We start from the raw sequence: 20,661 nt of genomic DNA, 5'->3' as shown, positions 1-20,661 counted from the left end.
AGCTCAATAAAAATGTGGTGATTAAACACCTCCCCTTAATTGCTCCTTTTGTCCGGGAATCAAACGGTCACACTGATTACACAGGTATGGGAGAGAGAGGCAGAGAGCTGACCATGCCGACGACGCCTCCGAGAAGGCCAGACACCTCTGCTATCCCTCTGCCTGCCCTCACGGCTCACGTCACCGCCTTTTTATCCCACTAAACTAAACAACCAGCGTCTGTGTGATATGATGTGTGTGTGTGTGTGTGCATGTGTGTGTGCATGTGTGTGTGTGTATGTCTGTGTGAGTATGTGTGTCTCTGGCAGGTAGGGAGAGAGAGGTAGAGGGACAGAGGAAGAGAGAGGGTTCTGAGGTGAGCGACACCAGAGCTCCCCACAGTGGACGGTTGTTGTATTACAGCAGGCCAGCACAGTCCACACTCTGGGCTCTGAGCTAACAGCCAACTGGCCGTACTGCTGACGGTACAAGCCAAACCCAGGGCCTGTGTCCAACGTGACGCAGCATGTGTAAGATGACAGCAGCATGGGAACCATACACATCATCTGCCAGTCACAGAAATAAAGACATTTCACTCAAACACAAGGCCCAGAACACAGCGCCTGTCAAATGGGTCAATATGAAAGGGAGGGGCTCAATTACTGTGCACGCAAATACACACATTAAGTGCCTTTCAAGGGTCTGTAAGTACTTCACTGTAGTACTTCAATGCTCTCTCTCTCTCCACATTCACCACTTGTGAAACGCAGTAGCCATTTTGGTGCCAAAAACCCCCATCATATTAGAGTTGTGCAGTGGAGTGGCAGCGCTGGCCTCAGTCAGTTTCAGAGGAGTTTTCTACGGTCAGATTAGAGAGTCAGAGTGGGAATTTGGCTGGAGAACAGGTCTTAACAACCCCTCTCTACGAGGGAAAAGTGCTCCCTGCTGACACCATATGAGCACCTACCTACCAACACCACGCACAGCAAATAGGTCTCCTGTTAATGCATTCGTCAGACCAAACCCCACAATTATTGGCATCACCACGATGCACCTGTCCACCGGAGTGGCTTCAGCCTATAAATGTTATTTTTCATTGATGAAGTTAGATGTTTAATAAAACTGCCATTGATCCTCACAGTAGTGAGACACACTGCTACAACAGTTGGCATGGTGGACAGTAATCACGTCTGGGTAGTCACACGGAGCGAGGATGCCCCCTGCAGTCTACGAGACACCAGTGCATATTTCCATGTAACATCTTACGGTAACAACACCCTTTCCGTTCCACAACGTAATCAACGACTCTCTAAACATTACGAAAAGAAAAGGAGACTATTATTAAAATTGTGCAAAATCTTTATTCATTCCTTTCATCATATCTTTCCATCGTCGTCACCATCATGAACACACCACTGACAGAGAGGGACAAGAACAGATAGGGATCTGAATACAGTCACTCTTTATGGGGGGACAATATGTATCAGCTGTCAACGGGCCCTGCATACCGCAGCCAGAAGGAGCACTGGTTAGGCTGGGTAAGATGTTTTCCTCAGTCTTTCCAGCTCTACAAACAATACTTGACTTGTGCAGATAGTCATTTCTCTCCCAACAGTACATTTATCCTTCTCTGGTAACAATACACTCTTGTTGTTGTCGTTCAACACCAATGCCGTTCTGCATTTGTACCCGGCACCTATTGCCAAGTCATGTACGTCCTAGTGAAGACATGTTACCATAAGGGACATTTAGTAGTTTACTTTACTTTTACTCCAAATATAAATATTTCTGTGGCTCCCTATCTTTCTACACACTAGACAGGTAGACCTTGAGACAGTCTGAGAGAGAGAGATAGAGAGAGAGAGAGAGAGAGAGAGAGAGAGAGAGAGAGAGACAGAGAGACAGAGAGACAGAGAGACAGAGAGAGTACATACATTTTATCTGGGCTAGGCAAATGTTGAATAAGTGCAATGTCCAGTATAATGTACTATAGTACAGAAAATCTGAATAACCCACACATACATACAACTAATTGATAAACAGAGTAAATTATACACAGGGTTGCCGTTCCCCAAGGTGAACCATAAATATGTAAGTAAATCACAACAACATCCAGTGTCCTGTGGGTAGGGCCATAGCCCTATACTAACTCCATGTATTATATCTCTGAGTAGGGAGGGATAGTGGGCTGTAGAGACTGGATTCACCTGGGGTCACTGCCCTAGTCTCTCAGGGTGGGATGGACTGTACTTTATGGAGCAAGTCACAAAGATAAGTCTATGGCCATGGCAGAACAGCTCCTCTTGTCAGTGCGATTTCTCGAAGAAGAAGAGTGTTGCTATGGGTTTTGTATCATGCTCTCTCACATTCAGCAGTCTAGAGGGCACCGGTATTCTCTGTGTCATCATTTTGACTCTCCGGTCTAATTTCCCTAAATGAAACGTCAGGAGAAGACAAGAAAAGCCTTTAGTCTACAGAGGGAGCAGGCTGTGTCTGTGTCTGTCTGTGACTAGTCTCTCCTGACAGACTGGTAACAATATTAGCTAGTGACGGATTCTCCTGTGTAACATACGATCATGTTACTCAACCAGAGGGCTTCAGGTCCCTCTGTCTGTGCTATCTGAAGACAAACTGACCCACTACATGACGAGGCATGGTAGAACAGTGCTTTGACCCGGGAGATAGTTGCATCTTGGCCCGTTAATTTATGTCATTAGTCAAAGAATAGGAAATAAACGGATCACTGAGATAATGCCTACAACAAACACAATAAAATAACAAACTTCTATATGCATGTAGATCCATCATTCAACACCCACAGGGGGACGTAATAAACAAAACATGATTCTTTGTTCTTCTTCTAGGTATCCACAATGAGAACTGATGAATATAGATACATAGTCCAAAGGATTCTCACATTTGCAGCTGATAAAAGAGAGTGGATGAGACTTGACAGTGGGCTCAGGAGGAAATGAAACCAGGGGCTGAAAGGGAAGTGARTGTGTTCGTGCGCTTCAGCTCAGAGTGGGTGTGTGTGTGGCAAACCAGTCCAGCTAAGGTTTCCTTCATTCATCCCTGTGTTCTCCAGCTCTATCTAGCCCACGGGTGTGGCTCACTGGAGCACAGAGTAGGAACTGTTACACATGCTAGCCAGACACAGGGAGAATGGAAAGCAGAGGAATAAAAAGTGAGGGAAAAGGACTGTAGATATGAGGCGTAAAGATCATCAACCTCCCTCATCTGGTCTGAGTTTGTGTTTCCCGAATGTCTGTCTGTATTTATGTCTATAGTTCTGTCTGTCGGTCTATCTGCAGTACAGACCTGTTCCTCCAAGGGCCACCGGGGAGCCTCCATTAGCTGGAGTAGATCTGGGTGCCGATCACACGCATTATCTCCTTCTGCACCTTGGGCTCCTGGGTGTTGATGTTGGCATCTCCCACCTGGCCGTCCTCGTACCTGCAACACAGAGGTGGCCGTTCACATTCGATGAAACGATGTGACTGGTAGTTCGCTGTCTTGCTGTGCGTCACGTTTCTATTGTTCCTCATTTTGTTACATGGTTGTGGAACGTCTTACAGAAACGCAATAACAACTTTACAGGCAACAGACGGAACCAACGTGTCACACGGATTTCTAGGGGAACGATAAGAGTCAGGACGAGGTTACTCACACGAAGAAGAAGCGCGTGCAGACGTGGTCGGACACAGGACACACCCAGATGTTGCCGTGCTTCTGCAGGTCCTTGGACGTGATCACTGAGTCAGGCAGACAGCGAGACATGGGGTCATCGTTAACAAAACACACCACAACATGACCAAGAACAATGGCTCAAATTGACCAAGCTAGTCTATACATTTCAYGTGGTACAGTATTTACCTTCACAAAGGGCAATGCAGTTTAGATTCCGGCTCTGGAGAAACCTTGACTGGATAGGACGGCTCTGTGGAAGCAGTCAGTACAGAGCATGATGTAATGCTYSGACACGTATCAACAGGGCAAATGGTTGTAAGTCCTACGTGTATGAGTCTCTCACCATCAGACACTGCACCTGTGGAACGGTATTCATACGGTTGTAGCGCTGCACCAGCTCATCTTTGGTGGGCATGCGGTGCTGTCCTTTACCCATCCCTGAACACACACACGGATGTAAACAAACGCAAAGTTGGTCAGAGCTGTACTGGAGCTGAGATACTACCATATGCTGAACAGGTCAACAGCTGAACATACTTTTGAGTTCTGTTGATGGAACAACACAGAGGAGGTGAGGATGGCATAGGGTCAGGGTATTGCTCAATCTTATTTAAAGATGGCTGCTTGCTTACCCAGTTAGACTTGGACGCACATGCACACAAAACTAGATGACATCAGATGAGTGTGTGATATGCAATGCACAGAGCCAGACACATACAGACCAGACCAGCAGCCCCACAGTGGACACACAGGACAATGTAGTGCAGGGACAGCACTGGTAGGTGAACCCAACCCAAAGATGAAGATGGACTGTACCAGAGACAGAGACAAGTCAGCTGAACAAAGTGAGCAGACACAACTAACAGTCTGAAGGACGAGGGGTGAGAGAGAGAGACAGAGAGAGACATAGAGAGAGACAGACAGAAAAACAGAGTGAAACAGAGCGAGACAGAGAGAAAGACAGAGACAGAGAGAGAGAGACAGAGAGACAAAGACAGAGAGACAAAGACAGAGAGAGAGAGACAGAGAGACAAAGACAGAAAGAGAGAGAGCAGGCCATAGCCTGCAGGACAGAGGGTCATTCCTACCTGAGTATCCAAAGGAAATGCTGGAGATGGGGCTGAGATAGATACCCTTTCCATAGGCTGCACCATGCAGCTTGTGTTGAAAAGAGCAGGGGGAAGAATCACTGAGAGCCCACCAGCAGCGCACACACTCAAGAGACACACACACACACACACGCACGCGCACACACACACACACACACACACACACACACACACACACACACACACACACACACACACACTGAGGGTGTTTCTTAATATGCATAATACTGTGCTCCACAGTCTCATGCTCTGAGGACGTTCTCTTGGGTACGTTCTTGTAAGGACGAGTGTGGAAGACTCGTAAAACATTACATTCGCAAAGCACTCACACTCCCCCTACTGTATTACCACACGCTGCACCTCCCCATTCACTGAATCTTCTTCCAGTCAGGACAATGGCAATAGAGACAAAAACATATATACACATTTTACCYCATAATTATCAGCTAGCTATATGTGAATCACAATAATCTAGCTAGCCAGCAAGTTTAACAGGCAAAAATTACCTAAAACTAATGTTATGCAAGTTAGATTTCAGTTCTTCGTGGGTAGCTAGCTATCAATTCTTCGTGGCTATCTAGCTAGCTACAGTAGTATCTAGCCAGTTAGCTTTATTGATTTCCTATGGGCTTGCGATCTNACACACACACACACACTCAGAGACACACTGCCAGAGGAACATACACTCAAGAGACACACACTCTCATACACACACACATACAAGAGAGACACACACACACAGAGAGGTAGCAGTGCAGAGAGAAGGTAGAAGGTAGCCCACAGTGGGCTCTATGTTGAACCACGAGGTGAAGTGCAATAGAAAAAGAAACCTGCCTAAAGTGCAATACATTGACTATTGTAGGACCACATAGTCTCCTGTTCCACTACCCACTGAGACCTCATAAGGTGTTGAGGTGAGGTAACACACGTCCATGTTGAAGTCTTGTGTTGAACATTCATGTAAATCATCCATAATAACGTGGAACCACATCAGAACGGATGGCGACAGAACAAGGGGAGGATGAGGATGAAGACGGATGATGAAGACGGGGGAATGTTTGATGGACATCCATGGCAGAGCAGAGGGGGTTTCAGCTCCAGTGGAGAGGTGACACCCACGGAAATACTTTGTGAGAGTGGAGGAAGAAGAATCACTTCTGAGTTTAGGAGACAGAGATGACATGTATCTGAAGGACAGCGTGGCGAGAGAGAGAGAGAGAGACAGAGACACAATCAGATTTGCTGTGCGAGCTGAAGGCGTGACAGAATGAACAAACACGCGCTCAAGGTGAGGAGGAGGGAGAGAGCGAGGGACGCAGAACAAGGAGATGAACGACGAGTCTTCAAAGCTCTAACAACAAAGGTTCTAATGCTGTAATATGCTCATAATAAACCGCTCACTGACAACAAACACCCTGCTGACTTCTGCCATCCATACAGCATAATATAATAACAGGAAGAAGCGAGACGGCGTGTCTCAGAGGTGCATACAGCATGAACCTAAGAGTCTATAGACATAGAAATAGATTGTCATGCATGTGGTTTAATGTCTTGTACAGGGTCTTGAACTGCCAGGAAGATCAGCCATATACATATTAAACATCATTAGGTTCAGCATAGAGGTAAATAAGAGAGACAGTATAGGTGATGACCGTTACTGACCTTCCTTGGATCCCTCACCCACTCACCCACTCTGTGGATCCTCAWAGCGAAACAGACATGGGGCGGGGCAGCAGTCGTAACCTCTGACCTAGTCTACTCAGTGCTCTTAGTGGTTAACCCAGGCAGCCACGCCTTCAGCCAGGCCGACTGGTAACCCCCAGCCCCCCAGCAGACAACACAGCCCCTCCGCCTCTCTATCAGGGCAGGAAGAGGCGTGGCGTCCACTGCTGTCAGAGCAGGAAACAGGAAGTGCTCGACATATGCCAGGGGAAAATTACCGGTGGGCCTGGCAATACAATGAGAGAGAAACCTGGCATCCGTTACTGTCAAAATGGATCAGCTGGACAGCCAACCTGCACTGTGTGTGATGAGGACAGACAGGCTCTGTCCAAGGGAGGATGCGTCTTAGCTCAGCCAACTGCTGGATCTACATACCTGCAGTTTGGTATAAGAGGCATTGACTAGTCCATTTCTCAGAACGGAGTGCCAGTTCTCTATATGGGAACCACTAGAGCAGGTGCAGGGAGAGAGAGAGAGAAGGAGAGTTGTGAATACTGAACACTTCTTCCTCAAACAGGCCCAGTGCTTTCTAAAGGCTCCAACAACGCTGTGCAGAGAGCGTTCAAAACATAATTATTCACTTTTGCATGCCCACCATTTAGGACATATTGTTATACTGTACCTCGAGTAAAGCATTCATGCGTGAGCTATCTACATCTTCTATGGCAATGCAATAAGTCTGTTTACACTGTGTCGGCCTCACCTTCCGGAGACACCTGAAACCCCACCTCTTTAAGGAATACCTAGGATAGGATAAAGTAACTTCTCACCCCCCCCCCCCCTTAAAAGATTTAGTGCACTATTGTAAAGTGGCTGTTCCACTGGATGTCAAAGGTGAATGCACCAATTTGTAAGTCGCTCTGGATAAGAGCGTCTGCAAAATGACTTAAATGTGTTTTTGGCTGATTGTAATGCAGATAGTAATTCTATTTTCTCACATTTTCTAAAACTTGCATGTTTGTTTTGCTAAAGCAGCAGAATGACTGAGGACATACAGCACAGGAACAGCTCAGAAATCTCATGATATTACATCACCCCTCCTTCTCCTTTCAACAGCAGAGATGTTACGTAATAGAAGTCTCAGTGGGAATACATAAACTATACCTTTCTCTCATCTCTTATTGTCCTCAAATAAACCCCAGGGGTGAAACAGGGTAGCCATGCTGTTATTCTTAGCGCAGAGACAATGTTCAAGAGGAGTGGTTGTGAATTTAAATTCAGCTAGCTGCCTGAGGGACTGAGACCGTTCTGATTGCTTTCAGATAGTCCCATGCATGCTTCTGCTTCGTGCCTTTTGTACAGCAGGGGCATGGCTGTCTGTTGCTCACACTGATATTGCTACATCAGGGACCCAGTACTGCTGGGAAAACAGGGTGTGTGTCTGTTTCACTGTGCACGTCAGCTGTGTGATGCTGTAACTACCAGATATGTGGGACTCTATTATGTGTTGCCTCTGTCTATAAAACTGGGCGTCAGGTAGCCTAGAAGTTTCAATCCCGGATCTGACAGGAAAAATAAAAATCGGTGTGGAAGTGAGCTGGCAACCGGAGGAAACTGGTATCTAATCCCAAATGCCGTTGCCTGATATTGTGCCCTTGAGCAAGGCACTTAAACCCCCACAAACAACTGCTCCACTGGCGCCCAGTGTGGCAGCCCCCTGCTCCAACCTGGATGTGTCTTTGGAAGGATGGAATTAATTTCGGTTGGACTTTGTGCACAATTGACGAATCAAGTCATCTCAAACTTAATATAACATAGTCACCTATTCTGTATGTGGGAGTCTATGGTTAAGGGGAGGTTGGTGCTGCCATATACTGTATATGGGACCACTACAGGGGATGGCACCCTTAGGGGAGAGAGAGGGGACTCACTGGAAGGCAAAAGTGCTGCCGTAGAGCTTCTTGGCCGTGCGAAAGCGTGCCTCCTTGGCAGGCGGGCTGCTGAGCAACAAAGAACTGGTGGGATGTGTGCATGAACTTCAGTTGCTATAGGAGAGAGAGAGAGACGGAGGGAAGGAAGAAGAGAATAGAGAATCATGTAGCGGAGAACACACGGCAACAGTTACGAGGAAGAGCAGACACCAGAGATCTGTGTTATTCATACCCTACTCAGAGGCAGCTTGACGATATGGGATCGGTTAATGGATATGATCCTAGAGAGGAGAGAGAGAGGACGGGATAGGATTGGGGAGGAGAAAAACAGGTTCGTGAAAGAGGCAGAACAGGGTTGGAGGTTTAGATTGCAGGAGGTGTAAGCAGAGACCTTCTACTACCACTGCAGTAAGAGGTGAGCCAGAGGGTCCAGTTTGTCCATCTGTTTCTTAATCTTCCAGATATGAGCCCTGGAAAAGACAGCTTTCATATTTCACACCCCACTATCATTTCGTCACTAAACTACCAAATCTAAATATGACAGGAGACAATTCAATGCAACAACACAATATATAGTCTCTTTTCACAGCCCAAGTCCAGCACTGCCCTTCCTTCATCCCAGCCTCCCCCAGCCTCAGTACCTGGGTCATCTCGCGGATGGACATGACACTGTCCAGTGCTTTTTGCAATCTCCATAGTTCTTCTTCTGTGACCAGGGAGCAAGATGGAGCCACAGAGACAGGCGTCAGAAGGACAGGGAGAGAGAAAAACATTGGATTAATATCTACAACCCATTCAATGAGCCCAAAGTAATGTTTCAGAATGTTATCACATATTATGATAACCAGACATCCTGTAACGTGGTGTGTAACCACAGCAACAGTAGTAACCTTTGGGTTGAAGGCCAGAGTCTTGGGGTCGTTGGGGTCGACCACAGATAGGGTAGGGTTCAAAGATGATGCTTTTACGAGAGACTCCAGAGCAGCCCGACACATAGCCACCAGCAGATCCACCACCTAGGGATCAACATGGAAGTCGATCAGTTATCACCAGATAGACAGAGACAGACAGACAAGACGGGGGATAGAGAAAGTGTGTGTGTTGTTAGTCAGGCAGTCACCTCTGCTCCAGTGGCCACCTCCTCTGCTGCTCCTGACATCACACCCAGAGTGTAGAAGGAGAACACACACAGCTCTCTAGTGCACACAGCCGGCTGCGCACCCACACACACACACACAACACACACACACACACACAACCACACACACACACACCACACACACACACACACGCAGCACCACACCACACACAGGGCAAGCGGCACACACACGCACATGAACAAACATCAATCTGAGTGAAACAAAGAAACTTGCTCATAGCTGAATTGAAACATTTACATTTTAACGTTCACTTCACACTGTAGTTTTTTTTTATGTGGTCACCTTCAACATGGATCCGTTCTGAAAGACGTGCTGCTCGTCACAGACCACACAGTACTCATTGAGAGTGGGGATCCTCTGCTCCGAGTATTTCATTATCTGTCAGGAGACAAAACATGGTGTTCCTGCCAATCACCCCCTCCTCTCTTCCAGCCCCATATACCACTCTCCTATCATGACATCATCAGCTGACTGGGCCTCTTATCAACGCTTTAGTCTGTCACTTTACCCAGGGTGAAACAAACCCATTATACACACGCACATGAATCTAAATCATTTGATAGATAAAACATTTCCTCATTTCAACTTTCATGAATCAATTAAACAGAGCGGAACCTTCTTTAAGCACATACTATGTCCTCTAACTCTGTAAGGGTAATTTGACCCTTGATAGTCCTATCAGTGTTTGCGCTTTGGAGTTGTTTGGAAGGACGTTCAGAGTGAACTAAAAGCCTATTAGGGCCCTAGCTGTCCTTGAGGTCTTATCACCTGTACTAAGAAGCCAACTCCAAGGTAGGGATGTTCTTGCAGTGGCCGCCCGCCTGGGATGAGAAAAACAATTCAATCAGCTGCCTCGTGGTAATCTGCGCTGGGGCCCTGGCCGCCGGGACAGCCACAGTCTGATGGGTACAGTGAAGACAAAGCATTATGGGACACGGCGCCAGCCATCTCAGGTATGGGTAGGGAGAGGCTCAGGAAGGTAGGTACATACTGTAGTGTGGTTGGTTGGGGGAGGGGAACAGTCAAAGTTCTCAGGTAGTTCAAAGCGAAGAAAACAATATAGATAGTATTGCGTAAGAGAATGGGGAAATAGTTGCTTGTTACGAGTATTGCTCTGAATTCATGCACTTTCTGATATGGATGATGTATTGTGTTTGACTGTTCTAGCTAGCTGTAAGGTCACAGTGATTTTTTTAATGCAATAGAATACCCATCAAAACACACACACGTGAAATTTCATTAGGTGCAATAACTGGGCTCTGAGCAATATTTAGACATGTGCTTTTGGGTTTCACAACTCAAATACCATCAGGTCCAACAGCAATACGTGGAATGACGTTCATATGTATTGTCTTGACCTCTGTTTTGAAACGTGTCTGCATGTCTTGACTGCTGTTTTGAACATGCCTGATGTATGTATGTTGACCTTTTGTATACAATGTTTTCATGTTTATATGTTCACCTGCCAAGGGCCTGCAGATGTAAGTTAGCTGTTAGCTAAATCTGGTGCAATGCATCTCTTCTCACTTCTGAGATGTTTTTGTTGTCCAAATAAACTTAACAAATAAAAAATAAAAAATATTGTGTTGTCTGTGCTGATGTGTATAGGGGTAAGAGGGCCAGTCAGGAGAGGGGTGTGTGATGGTGGTGGTGAGGCGAGGTGGCCTCCGACCTGGCTGTTGGGGGGGTAGCTGAACAGCTCCCCCTTGGGGTTCTTCATGGTGCAGGAGATGGAACGATTCATGAGCCGGGTCACCCTCAGCTCTGGAACACTCAGCTTCCCCTTCAGAACCGTGTCCTGGATCAGAGGGTAGCTGGGGGACCTGGGAACACAGACACACACACACAACCCAGAGACCATTAATGGATAGACCTGGAAGTATACAGTACATACACATACAGACAGACATTCAGACACCTACGCAAGAAAATTATAGGAACACAAAAGTTCAGAGCAACCAATTAGTGAGTATGTTTACATGCACACTAATAATTCAATGTTAAGCTGATTATGGCAATACTCCGGGTTTGGCACTAGTCATGTAAACACCTTACTCTGATTATCTTAATCTGCGTAAGATCAAGCAAAGTAAGCATAACCCGGTTAAACAACCTTTATTGGAGTTCCTGTGTTGTTATTGATCTGGGCGTGTGCTATCACGATCAATCAGAGCCTCCCTCGAGTGAAGTGAGTTCGGGAAAAAGTCTTTAAAATTGTTTACACATACAAATGTTATACGTCCAAACTCAAATAGGCTTCCCAAAAATAACATGTTCGCTGTGATAGAATGTTTATTTTGATTGGCAATTTTCTACATTTTTCCATCAGGGAGCCTGATGATGCACTGTACATGTATAGCGGATTGTGAGCGAAATCGTTCTTCTTGCAAACCATGTAAACGTTTTAATCTAAATATTATATTAATCTAAATATTATATTAATCAAGAGTATTCACAATAACTGTATTATTGAATGGATGTAAAATGTACCCATTGACTACTGAGATGACAGTGATGATGAAATCTGACCAGGATAATGAATGTGAAGATATAATAGTAGCCGGGATAGTACTAGAAGCTGTAATAGTAGCCGGGATAATACTAGAAGCTGTAATAGCAGCCGGGATAGTACTAGAAGCTGTAATAGTAGCCGGGATAATACTAGAAGCTGTAATAGGAGCCGGGATAATACTAGAAGCTGTAATAGGAGCCGGGATAGTACTAGAAGCTGTAATAGGAGCCGTGATAGTACTAGAAGCTGTAATAGTAGCCGGGATAGTACTAGAAGCTGTAATAGTAGCCGTGATAGTACTAGAAGCTGTAATAGGAGCCGTGATAGTACTAGAAGCTGTAATAGGAGCCGGGATAGTACTAGAAGCTGTAATAGGAGCCGTGATAGTACTAGAAGCTGTAATAGGAGCCGGGATAGTACTAGAAGCTGTAATAGGAGCCATACTTGGGGATGGGAGAGAAGATGCTGAGTCCTGCGCGGAACTTCTTGATGGTTCCCCCRGCCTTGAACCAGCTGTGTCTCTTCTCCTGYTGGGCCTTCAGGAACTCATTACTGAGATGCTTCCACTGCTGGGACGTGAACGTACTCAGGATCCTATAGGGCACACAGCACAACCAGTCACAATCAATTAGCAATTAGCAGATGTCATTGACTCTACTGTACATTTAAGTCCATAATATACATTAAATGACCAAAAGTAGGTGGACACCTACTCGTCGAACATCTCATTCCAAAATCATGTGCAATAATATGGAGTTGGTGTGCAGGCCAGTCAAGTTCTTCCACACAGATCTAAACAAATCATTTCTGTATTGACCTCGCTTTGTGCCCTTGGGCATTGCCATGCTGAAACAGGAAAGGGCCTTCCCCAAACTGTCGCCACAAAGTTGGAAGCACAGAATCGTCTAGAACGTCATTGGATGTTAAGATTTCCCTGCAATGGAACTAAGGGGCCAAGCCCGAACCATGAAAAACAGCCCCAGACCATTATTCCTCCTCCACCAAACTTTACAGTTGGCACTGTGCATTCGGGCAGGTAGCGCTCTCCTGGCCTCCGCCAAACACAGATTTGTCCGTCGGACTGCCAGATGGTGAAGCGTAATTCATTACTCCAGAGAAGGCGTTTCCACTGCTCCAGAGTCCAATGGCGGTGAGCTTTACACCACTCCAGCTGACGCTTGGCATTGGGCATGGTGATCTTAGGCTTGTGCACTCGACCCAACGGTCCTGTTCTGTGAGCTTGTGTGGCCTACCACTTCGCGGCTGAGCGGTTGTTGCTCCTAGACATTTCCACTGCACAATAACAGCACTTACAGTTGACCAGGGCAGCTCTAGCAGGGCAAAAATTTGACGAACTGACTTGTTGGAAAGGTGGCATCCTATGACAGTGCCACATTGAATGTTCAAGAGCACTTCAGTAAGGCCATTCTACTGCCAATGTTTGTCTATGGAGATTGCATGGCTGTGTGCTTGATTTTATACACCTGTCAGCAATGAGTGTGGTTGAAGGGGTGTCCACATACTTTTGAATATAAGTTGTATAGGTGTCATTGAAAATGGTGGAAATCTTGTGAAATTTGTGTAGGACCCATGGATAGCCTCTCTGAACCAGAATGAGTAATCGTGCTGAGTGGCATATGACTTGGGTAGGACTCACTTCTTGAGCTGCAGGCCCAGGCTGAAGCCCTCTTTATTGGAGGGCTGGAACACCTCCACTGACGGTTCTGAGAATAGATTACTCATTATTTCGCAACCCATAGGAGTGAAGAGCTCAGCTCTGATTAAACACACACAGGCACACATACAGTTGAAGTTGTAAGTTCACATACACCTTAGTCAAATACATTAAACTCAGTTTTTCACATTTCCTGACATTTAATCCTAGTAAAAATGCCCTGTATTAGGTGAGTTAGGATCACCACTTTATTTTAAGAATGTGAAATATCAGAATAATAGTAGAGAGAATMATTTATTTCAGCTTTAATATCTTTCATCACATTCCCAGTGGGTCAGAAGTTTACATACACTCAATCAGTATTTGGTAGCATTGCCTTTAAATTGTTTAACTTGGGTCAAACGCATCAGGTAGCCTTCCACAAGCTTCCCACAATAAGTTGGGTGAATTTTGGCCCATTCCTCCTGACAGAGCGTAACTGAGTCAGGTTTGCCGGCCTCCTTGCTCGCACAAGCTTTTTCAGTTCTGCCCAAAAATGTGGGAGTATGCTTGGGGTCATTGTCCATTTGGAAGACCCTTTTGCGACCAAGCTTTAACTTCCTGACTGATGTCTGGAGATGTTGCTTCAATATATCCACATAATTTTCCTCCCTCATGATGCCATCTATATTGTGAAGTGCACCAGTCCCTCCTGCAGCAAAGCACCCCCACAACAKGATGCTGCCACCCCCGTGCTTCACGGTTGGGATGGTGTTCCTCGGCTTGCAAGCCTCCCCCTTTTTCCTCCAAACATAACGATGGTCATTATGGCCAAACAGTTCTATTTTTGTTTCATCAGACCAGAGGACATTTCTCCAAAAAGTACGATCTTTGTCCCCACTCGCAGTTGCAAACTGTAGTCTGGCTGTTTTTATGGCGGTTTTGGAGCAGTGCCTTCCTCCTGCTGAGCGGCCTTTCAGGTTATGTAGGATTCATTTTACTGTGGATATAGATACTTTTGTACCTGTTTCCTCCAGCATCTTCACAAGGTCCTTTGCTGTTGTTCTGGGATTGATTTGCACTTTTTCAAAAGTATATTCATCTCTAGGAGACAGAACGCGTCTCCTTCCTGAGCGGTATGGCGGCTGAGTGGTCCCATGGTGTTTATACTTGCGTACTATTGTTTGTACAGATGAACTTGGTACCTTCAGGCATTTGGAAATTGCTCCCAAGGATGAACCAGACTTGTGGAGGTCTACAATGTTTTTCTGAGGTCTTGGCTGATTTCTTTTGATTTTCCCATGATGTCAAGCAAAGAGGCACTGCGTTTGAAGGTATGCCTTGAAATACATCCACAGGTACACCTCCAATTGACTCAAATGATGTCAATTAGCCTATCAGAAGCTTCTAAAGCCATGACATCATTTTCTGGAATTTTCCAAGCTGTTTAAAGGCACAGTCAACTTAGTGTATGTAAACTTCTGACACACTGGAATTGTGATACAGTGAATTATAAGTGAACTAATCTGTCTGTAAACAATTGGTGGAAAGAATGTCTTGTGTCATGCACAAAGTAGATGTCCTAACCGACTTGCCAATGCTATAATTTGTGGAGTGGTTGAAAAACAAGTTTTAATGACTCCAACCTAAGTGTATGTAAACTTCCGACTTCAACTGTACACAGGCAGGCGAACGCATGGACACACACACGCACAGCCACTGGGGCTCTGCTCACCCGGTCCATCTAGGTACTGGGAGAGAGAGAACCGTAGTCTCAGAATGATGGGCTCTGTTCGGATGACCTTCCAGGCTGTTGCCACCTCCTCCTGGAACAAACACACACACATATGATATACACATACACTTTCTACTATGCTGAATTGTAATACTGGAATGCCCAAAGATAATAAAAACGAAAACTCACATCCAAGAAACTGATATTAATCTGAAGGTCAATGTCCACATCATCAATGGTTCCATACTCTCTGAAAGAGGAAGAATAGCAAACATTCAGATGTAATAATCACATAAACTGAAAAGCTTTTCCACACCAAGAAACTTGACATCTCAGTGGGTCTGATGTTCTCTGTAGCAAAGTATTTACTGATAATGACAATAACAGTTTGTGGTCTTGGTTTAGAGACTTGGCTGTGGAGACTGTGTGTGTACTGTAGTACCTGACAGAGACAGCACTGTCGGTATAGATGTCCTTCACTGCCTCGATGTCTGCATCCAGTTGGGGGTGTCGGTACAGGTCAGCAGCACAGCTCCCCTGCAGGCCGGGAGGGGCACAAGTCAGACCACTGAACTATCCATGGAGATGCTGCTGTAGCATCCATGTACAGTAATATGAGCTAGCACTGATACTCATGTATACAATGACTGTAGTATTAGAAAATGTACAGGGGCAGTCTCCTGTTCTGCTGTCTCACAGGACTGTATCGGCATGTCTCTATCTCTAGTTCCGTCTTCTATCTGTCTCGTTCTCACACACATATATTAGTGCCTACAAACAGGCTCTCATGTCTCAGTAGATGGTCTGAATCCACTGGAGAATAGGCTTTTAAAACCGGACTGAATTTACAGTACTTTCACCTCAATCCTTTAGAGATAACTTTATGTAGAAAGCTGATTGAAAGATTAAGACATTGTGTATGTCACATAGAATTTGATGTAACAAGATTGCAGTTACTGTAGACCCCTAGGGGAGTTCTGTAGACCCCATGTGTTGATTCTGTTTGTATTAGACCAAAGAGCCTAGCGGGCAAAACTGGTTGAAATGACGTCATTAAGACATCCTTTCTACCAGTTTTGTCCGGTTTGCCCTCTGGGAGGGATAGGAGGCCTGGGAGGATGTCATGACGGCCTGGGTACCTGGATCCCATAGAGGAACTGCTCCGACTCATTCTCCCCATCTGATTCCTCATCAGTCCAGGACTGGCCTTTGATGTCCTGCAGGCATACAGACAGATGTGAAACGCCATTCTAGTTATTATCGCTCCATCTCCCATCCTTTCTCTCTCTCTGTCCATTTAGCTGCCAGTTCTTCAAAGACTTCAAAATAAAGCTTTTTATGTCACGTCAAAGGGATGGACGGAGATCCATTTGGATAAACAAAGTACAACTAGACATGAAATAAGCCAAAGATATTCAATACATTATTTGTAAAACATGTATGACGATTCACTATTATGTTTTCGTTTGGCTTAGTAGTTATCGACAGCAAGGCATCACGCCTTATATATCTATTAGATATCTACACACATCAGCCATTCTGACTGTATCTATTATGATAACTGCAGTCTGATGATAAACAGAGACTACAGTATTACGACTATGACACTCCCATTGGATATGGTGTTATAAGAGTCGTCTCACCATTGGGTCTGTTGTTCATAGGGGTTTCTCAGACAGGGTTAGGCTTCTCCCATCCATAACAGCTGAGCTCCATGTAGGTGGAGGGACTGAGGTTGAAGTCTGGCCTGGTCACTCGGACTTCCTCTCAAACTGTGGTAACTAATCATTTGGCATGACAGGAAGGAGAAACAAGAACAATAAGCTTACAGTATGTCTCTTATTTCAGCATTTTCACAAAGCATCTACCTTAAATAAACACAGTTCACTAAACAATGATGCAATGACGTTTTCCGCATTGCCACTTCCTAATGGTGGCCTCCTTTTCCCTTTTTCTTTCAATCATCTGCACTCCACCTTGCCATGTATCCTAGCAACAGCCACTTCTGCCATCTGTCACCGTCCCATTAATCACAGTGAAGACGGAGAGTGTGTGGGAGAGAGAGGCTTTATGTGTTGTGCTTTGTGCACAATTTTATGTTTAGGTAATCTGAATATCCAACAGAATCTTCATCTAATCTTTTCAATCTGTGTACAAAAGGTAAGGAAAGGGTAGTCCATTTGGTAAAAATCACTTCATTATATTACCTGCACTGTCAAGTTTAGGAATAGTCTTTGTTAGGAATAATCATTGAAAGTGTGCAAAATATTTATCTGGCTGAATCAGGAGTTAAAGCCAGGGATGGACATATTTCTCTCTGGGCAATTTTTACATTTTCTCAACATCCTAAAATTGTGATATTTCATCATCATCAGCCATTAAGCTCTCAGACCTCACAATGACCTCAGAGGATGAGATCACTGTGCTAGATGGTACCAGGTGTGTACTTTTATAAAATGAATCTATGATATATCCCTAACAGCTCCCAACAAAAGCATAATAGCGTTACAGATGATAGCGTACTTCCCTCCACATATTTCAGCTGCCATATCTTTACATTCAGGTGTAAACACATCATTGTGTCCCCTAAGCTAAACACAACATGCACTGAAGGCAATACCTTTTCAACATTGGACAAAATCACAACATAGACGACAAAAGATCTAGAGTGACACATCCAACACAAAAATAAGATTATATCAGTTAAACTGCATAATGGTAATGGACTCCTGTCAGCTGTACGATGCTCATAGTTGAATACAGGTTGTTATCACAGAACACACTAATAAACACACACTCACAACACATACACAGCCTGTGGCTGTTAGAGTCAACAACAAATCCAACGATGCCTCCTCTACCAGATACGTGTGAGTCCATACAAATGAAGAAACACTGTCTCTCTTTTCCTCTGCCTCTCTCTCCTTTCTTCTTCTGTGCTTACTCAGTTCAGCGACCTCATCTCTCCCCAAACCTGAGCCATTTTGTTTCACCAGAACCTGCCTCTAGCGAGACCACATTCCATTTCAACTATAGTGTATTTATCATGCGTTCTTTTGCTATTAATGGTTTTCCACATCTCCTGGATGTTCAGCAATCCTCTTTTGGAAAGCCCCCCCCCCCCCCCCCCCCCCCCCCCCCACCCACACACACAACCCCCCCCAACCGCCCCACCCACCCCCCCCCACCACCCCCCCCCCCCCCCCCCCCCCCCCCCAAATCCACTCACCAACCGTATTCCCCCACCTGCATTGCCATGTCCCCGAACCCCCCACCCCCCTCGCCTCTCTCTGTCGTCTCACATACCGATAGAGCAAACTGACCCTCTCCCCTCATCCCTTCAATGAGAATTAAACACACGCAGAGGCATGCAACTTTACCCATCCCCCACCTCTCCTCCGTCCGGCACGCTTACCTATACAGGAGCTGGAGATGGAGGATGGAGATGGAGGATGCTGTCCTTGGTCCTGATCCTTTCCCTCTTAAAGGGAACACCTGATTTTATATCCCTGCTATGTCCCCCCTGAATGAAAAATTTAAATAAAATTACTTAAAAACAACAGTGAGAATTGTAAATGCCAAAATGTCTGCCTCCCTCTCGCTCCCTGTCCGTATCAGCCTCTCTGCTTCCCGGTGGCTGCTCTATGTCTGTGTTTATCTATTGCAGATCTCTGCTCATACTGCCGTCTTAKTTTTTGCCTGACAACACTGAGGGGCCTGAGCATGCTCAGTTGGAGCTAGCAGCTGGTCATGTGACTTGCAGCTGACTGTGTTTCTGCTAAGGGGGAGAAGGGCGAGAGAAAAATGGAGGAACATGGCAGTCCTGTTAGTGCTGTGATGACTGTGTGTTTCTGAGTCTGTGTCTCTACCAGAGCAATCACTTTTTGAGAAAGAAGTGCATGTCTGTTGTCTGATACYATTTTAGGACCRTTCTGTCTGTTACGCTCACAAATCGCCTTTTCTAAAAGATGAAACAAAAAAAACATATACAGTGAAAACTTAGGAACGAAACCACAAAACATGAAACATATTACATTCTAATTAACTCATGAAATGTAGAAGCATTGGTACAGTATTTAATGTATTGCAGTGTGTATAGCAATTATATAGCAGCATATTGTTTAGGATATTGTACAGTGGCTGAGTCAGTGTCTGAGCCAATGGCAATTAGCCTCTGTGCAACAGTCTTAATCAGTGTTTATCCTGGTTAGCTCCCTGCATCGTGGTAAGTACTGACCAATATCACAGACAGATTAGGCTCTGAACGAACTGTCCGTTTGGCTCTGCTGTGTGTCCACTCTTAGTAAGGAGTGCTGTCTCACTCTTTGCTGATGTGTTATGGCAGGAATTCCAAAGTGCAGTGACCCTTATAAAGATTTTCTGCCTGAAGACAAAGATAGAACATACAGTGCATTCAGAAAGTATTCAGACCCCTTGACTTTTTCCCAATTTATTTTTATTTTTTTATATCTCACCAATCTACACACAATACCCCATAATGACAATGCAAAAACAGGTTTTTAGACATTTTTGCAAATTTAAGTATTCAACATACACTACTGTTCAAAAGTTTTAGAACACCTACTCCTTCAAGGGTTTTTCTTTCATTTTTACTATTTTCTACATTGCAGAATAATAGTGAAGACATCAAAACTATGAAATAACACATATRGAATCATRTAGTAACAAAAAASTGTTAAACAAATCAAAATATATTTTAAATTTTAAATTCTTCAAATAGCCACCATTTGCCTTGATGACAGCTTTGCATACTTGGCATTCTCTCAACCAGCTTCATGAGGTAGTCACCTGGAATGCATTTAAATTAACAGGTGTGCCTTCTTAAAAGTTCATTTGTGGAATTTCTTTCCGTCTTAATGCGTTTGAGCCAATCAGTTGTGTTGTGACAAGGTAGGGGGGTACACAGAAGATAGCACTATTTGGTAAAAGACCAAGTCCATATTACGGCAAGAACAGCTCAAATAAGCAAAGAAAAACAACTATCCATCATTACTTTAAGACATGAAGGTCAGTCAATGTGGAAAATTTCAAGAACTTTGAAAGTTTCTTCAAGTGCAAGTCGCAAAAACCTTCAAGCGCTATGATGAAACTGGCTCTCATGAGAACCGCCACAGGAATAGAAGACCCAGAGTTACCCCTGCTACAGAGGATAAGTTCATTAGAGTTACCAGCCTCAGAAATTGCAGCCCAAATAAATGCTTCACAGAG

At 44.9% G+C, this 20,661-nt stretch overlaps 1 protein-coding gene across 1 annotated transcript; it reads right to left on the bottom strand.

Moving 5' to 3' along the window:
* Positions 1-1,317: 1,317 nt before the first annotated feature.
* LOC111974526 (protein mono-ADP-ribosyltransferase PARP6-like) lies at positions 1,318-19,128 on the bottom strand. Its single transcript, XM_024002275.2, is given in 27 exon segments — positions 1,318-3,435; positions 3,650-3,734; positions 3,856-3,919; positions 4,013-4,107; positions 4,758-4,827; positions 6,876-6,948; positions 8,372-8,451; positions 8,453-8,485; positions 8,604-8,652; positions 8,773-8,825; positions 8,827-8,841; positions 9,013-9,065; positions 9,068-9,077; positions 9,262-9,387; positions 9,492-9,584; positions 9,814-9,909; positions 10,300-10,316; positions 10,319-10,430; positions 11,204-11,354; positions 12,488-12,637; positions 13,701-13,767; positions 15,433-15,523; positions 15,622-15,682; positions 15,875-15,969; positions 16,572-16,649; positions 17,076-17,213; positions 18,848-19,128. Coding segments are annotated over 26 exon segments (1,923 nt in total). The 5' UTR covers positions 17,079-17,213; positions 18,848-19,128; the 3' UTR covers positions 1,318-3,332.
* Between the last annotated feature and the right edge of the window lie 1,533 nt (positions 19,129-20,661).

Source organism: Salvelinus sp. IW2-2015, linkage group LG15, assembly GCF_002910315.2.
Source record: "Salvelinus sp. IW2-2015 linkage group LG15, ASM291031v2, whole genome shotgun sequence".
Lineage (NCBI taxonomy): Eukaryota > Metazoa > Chordata > Actinopteri > Salmoniformes > Salmonidae > Salvelinus > Salvelinus sp. IW2-2015.
The sequence above is the reverse complement of the archived record's forward strand: the minus strand, read 5'-3'. Positions and strand labels throughout refer to the sequence as shown.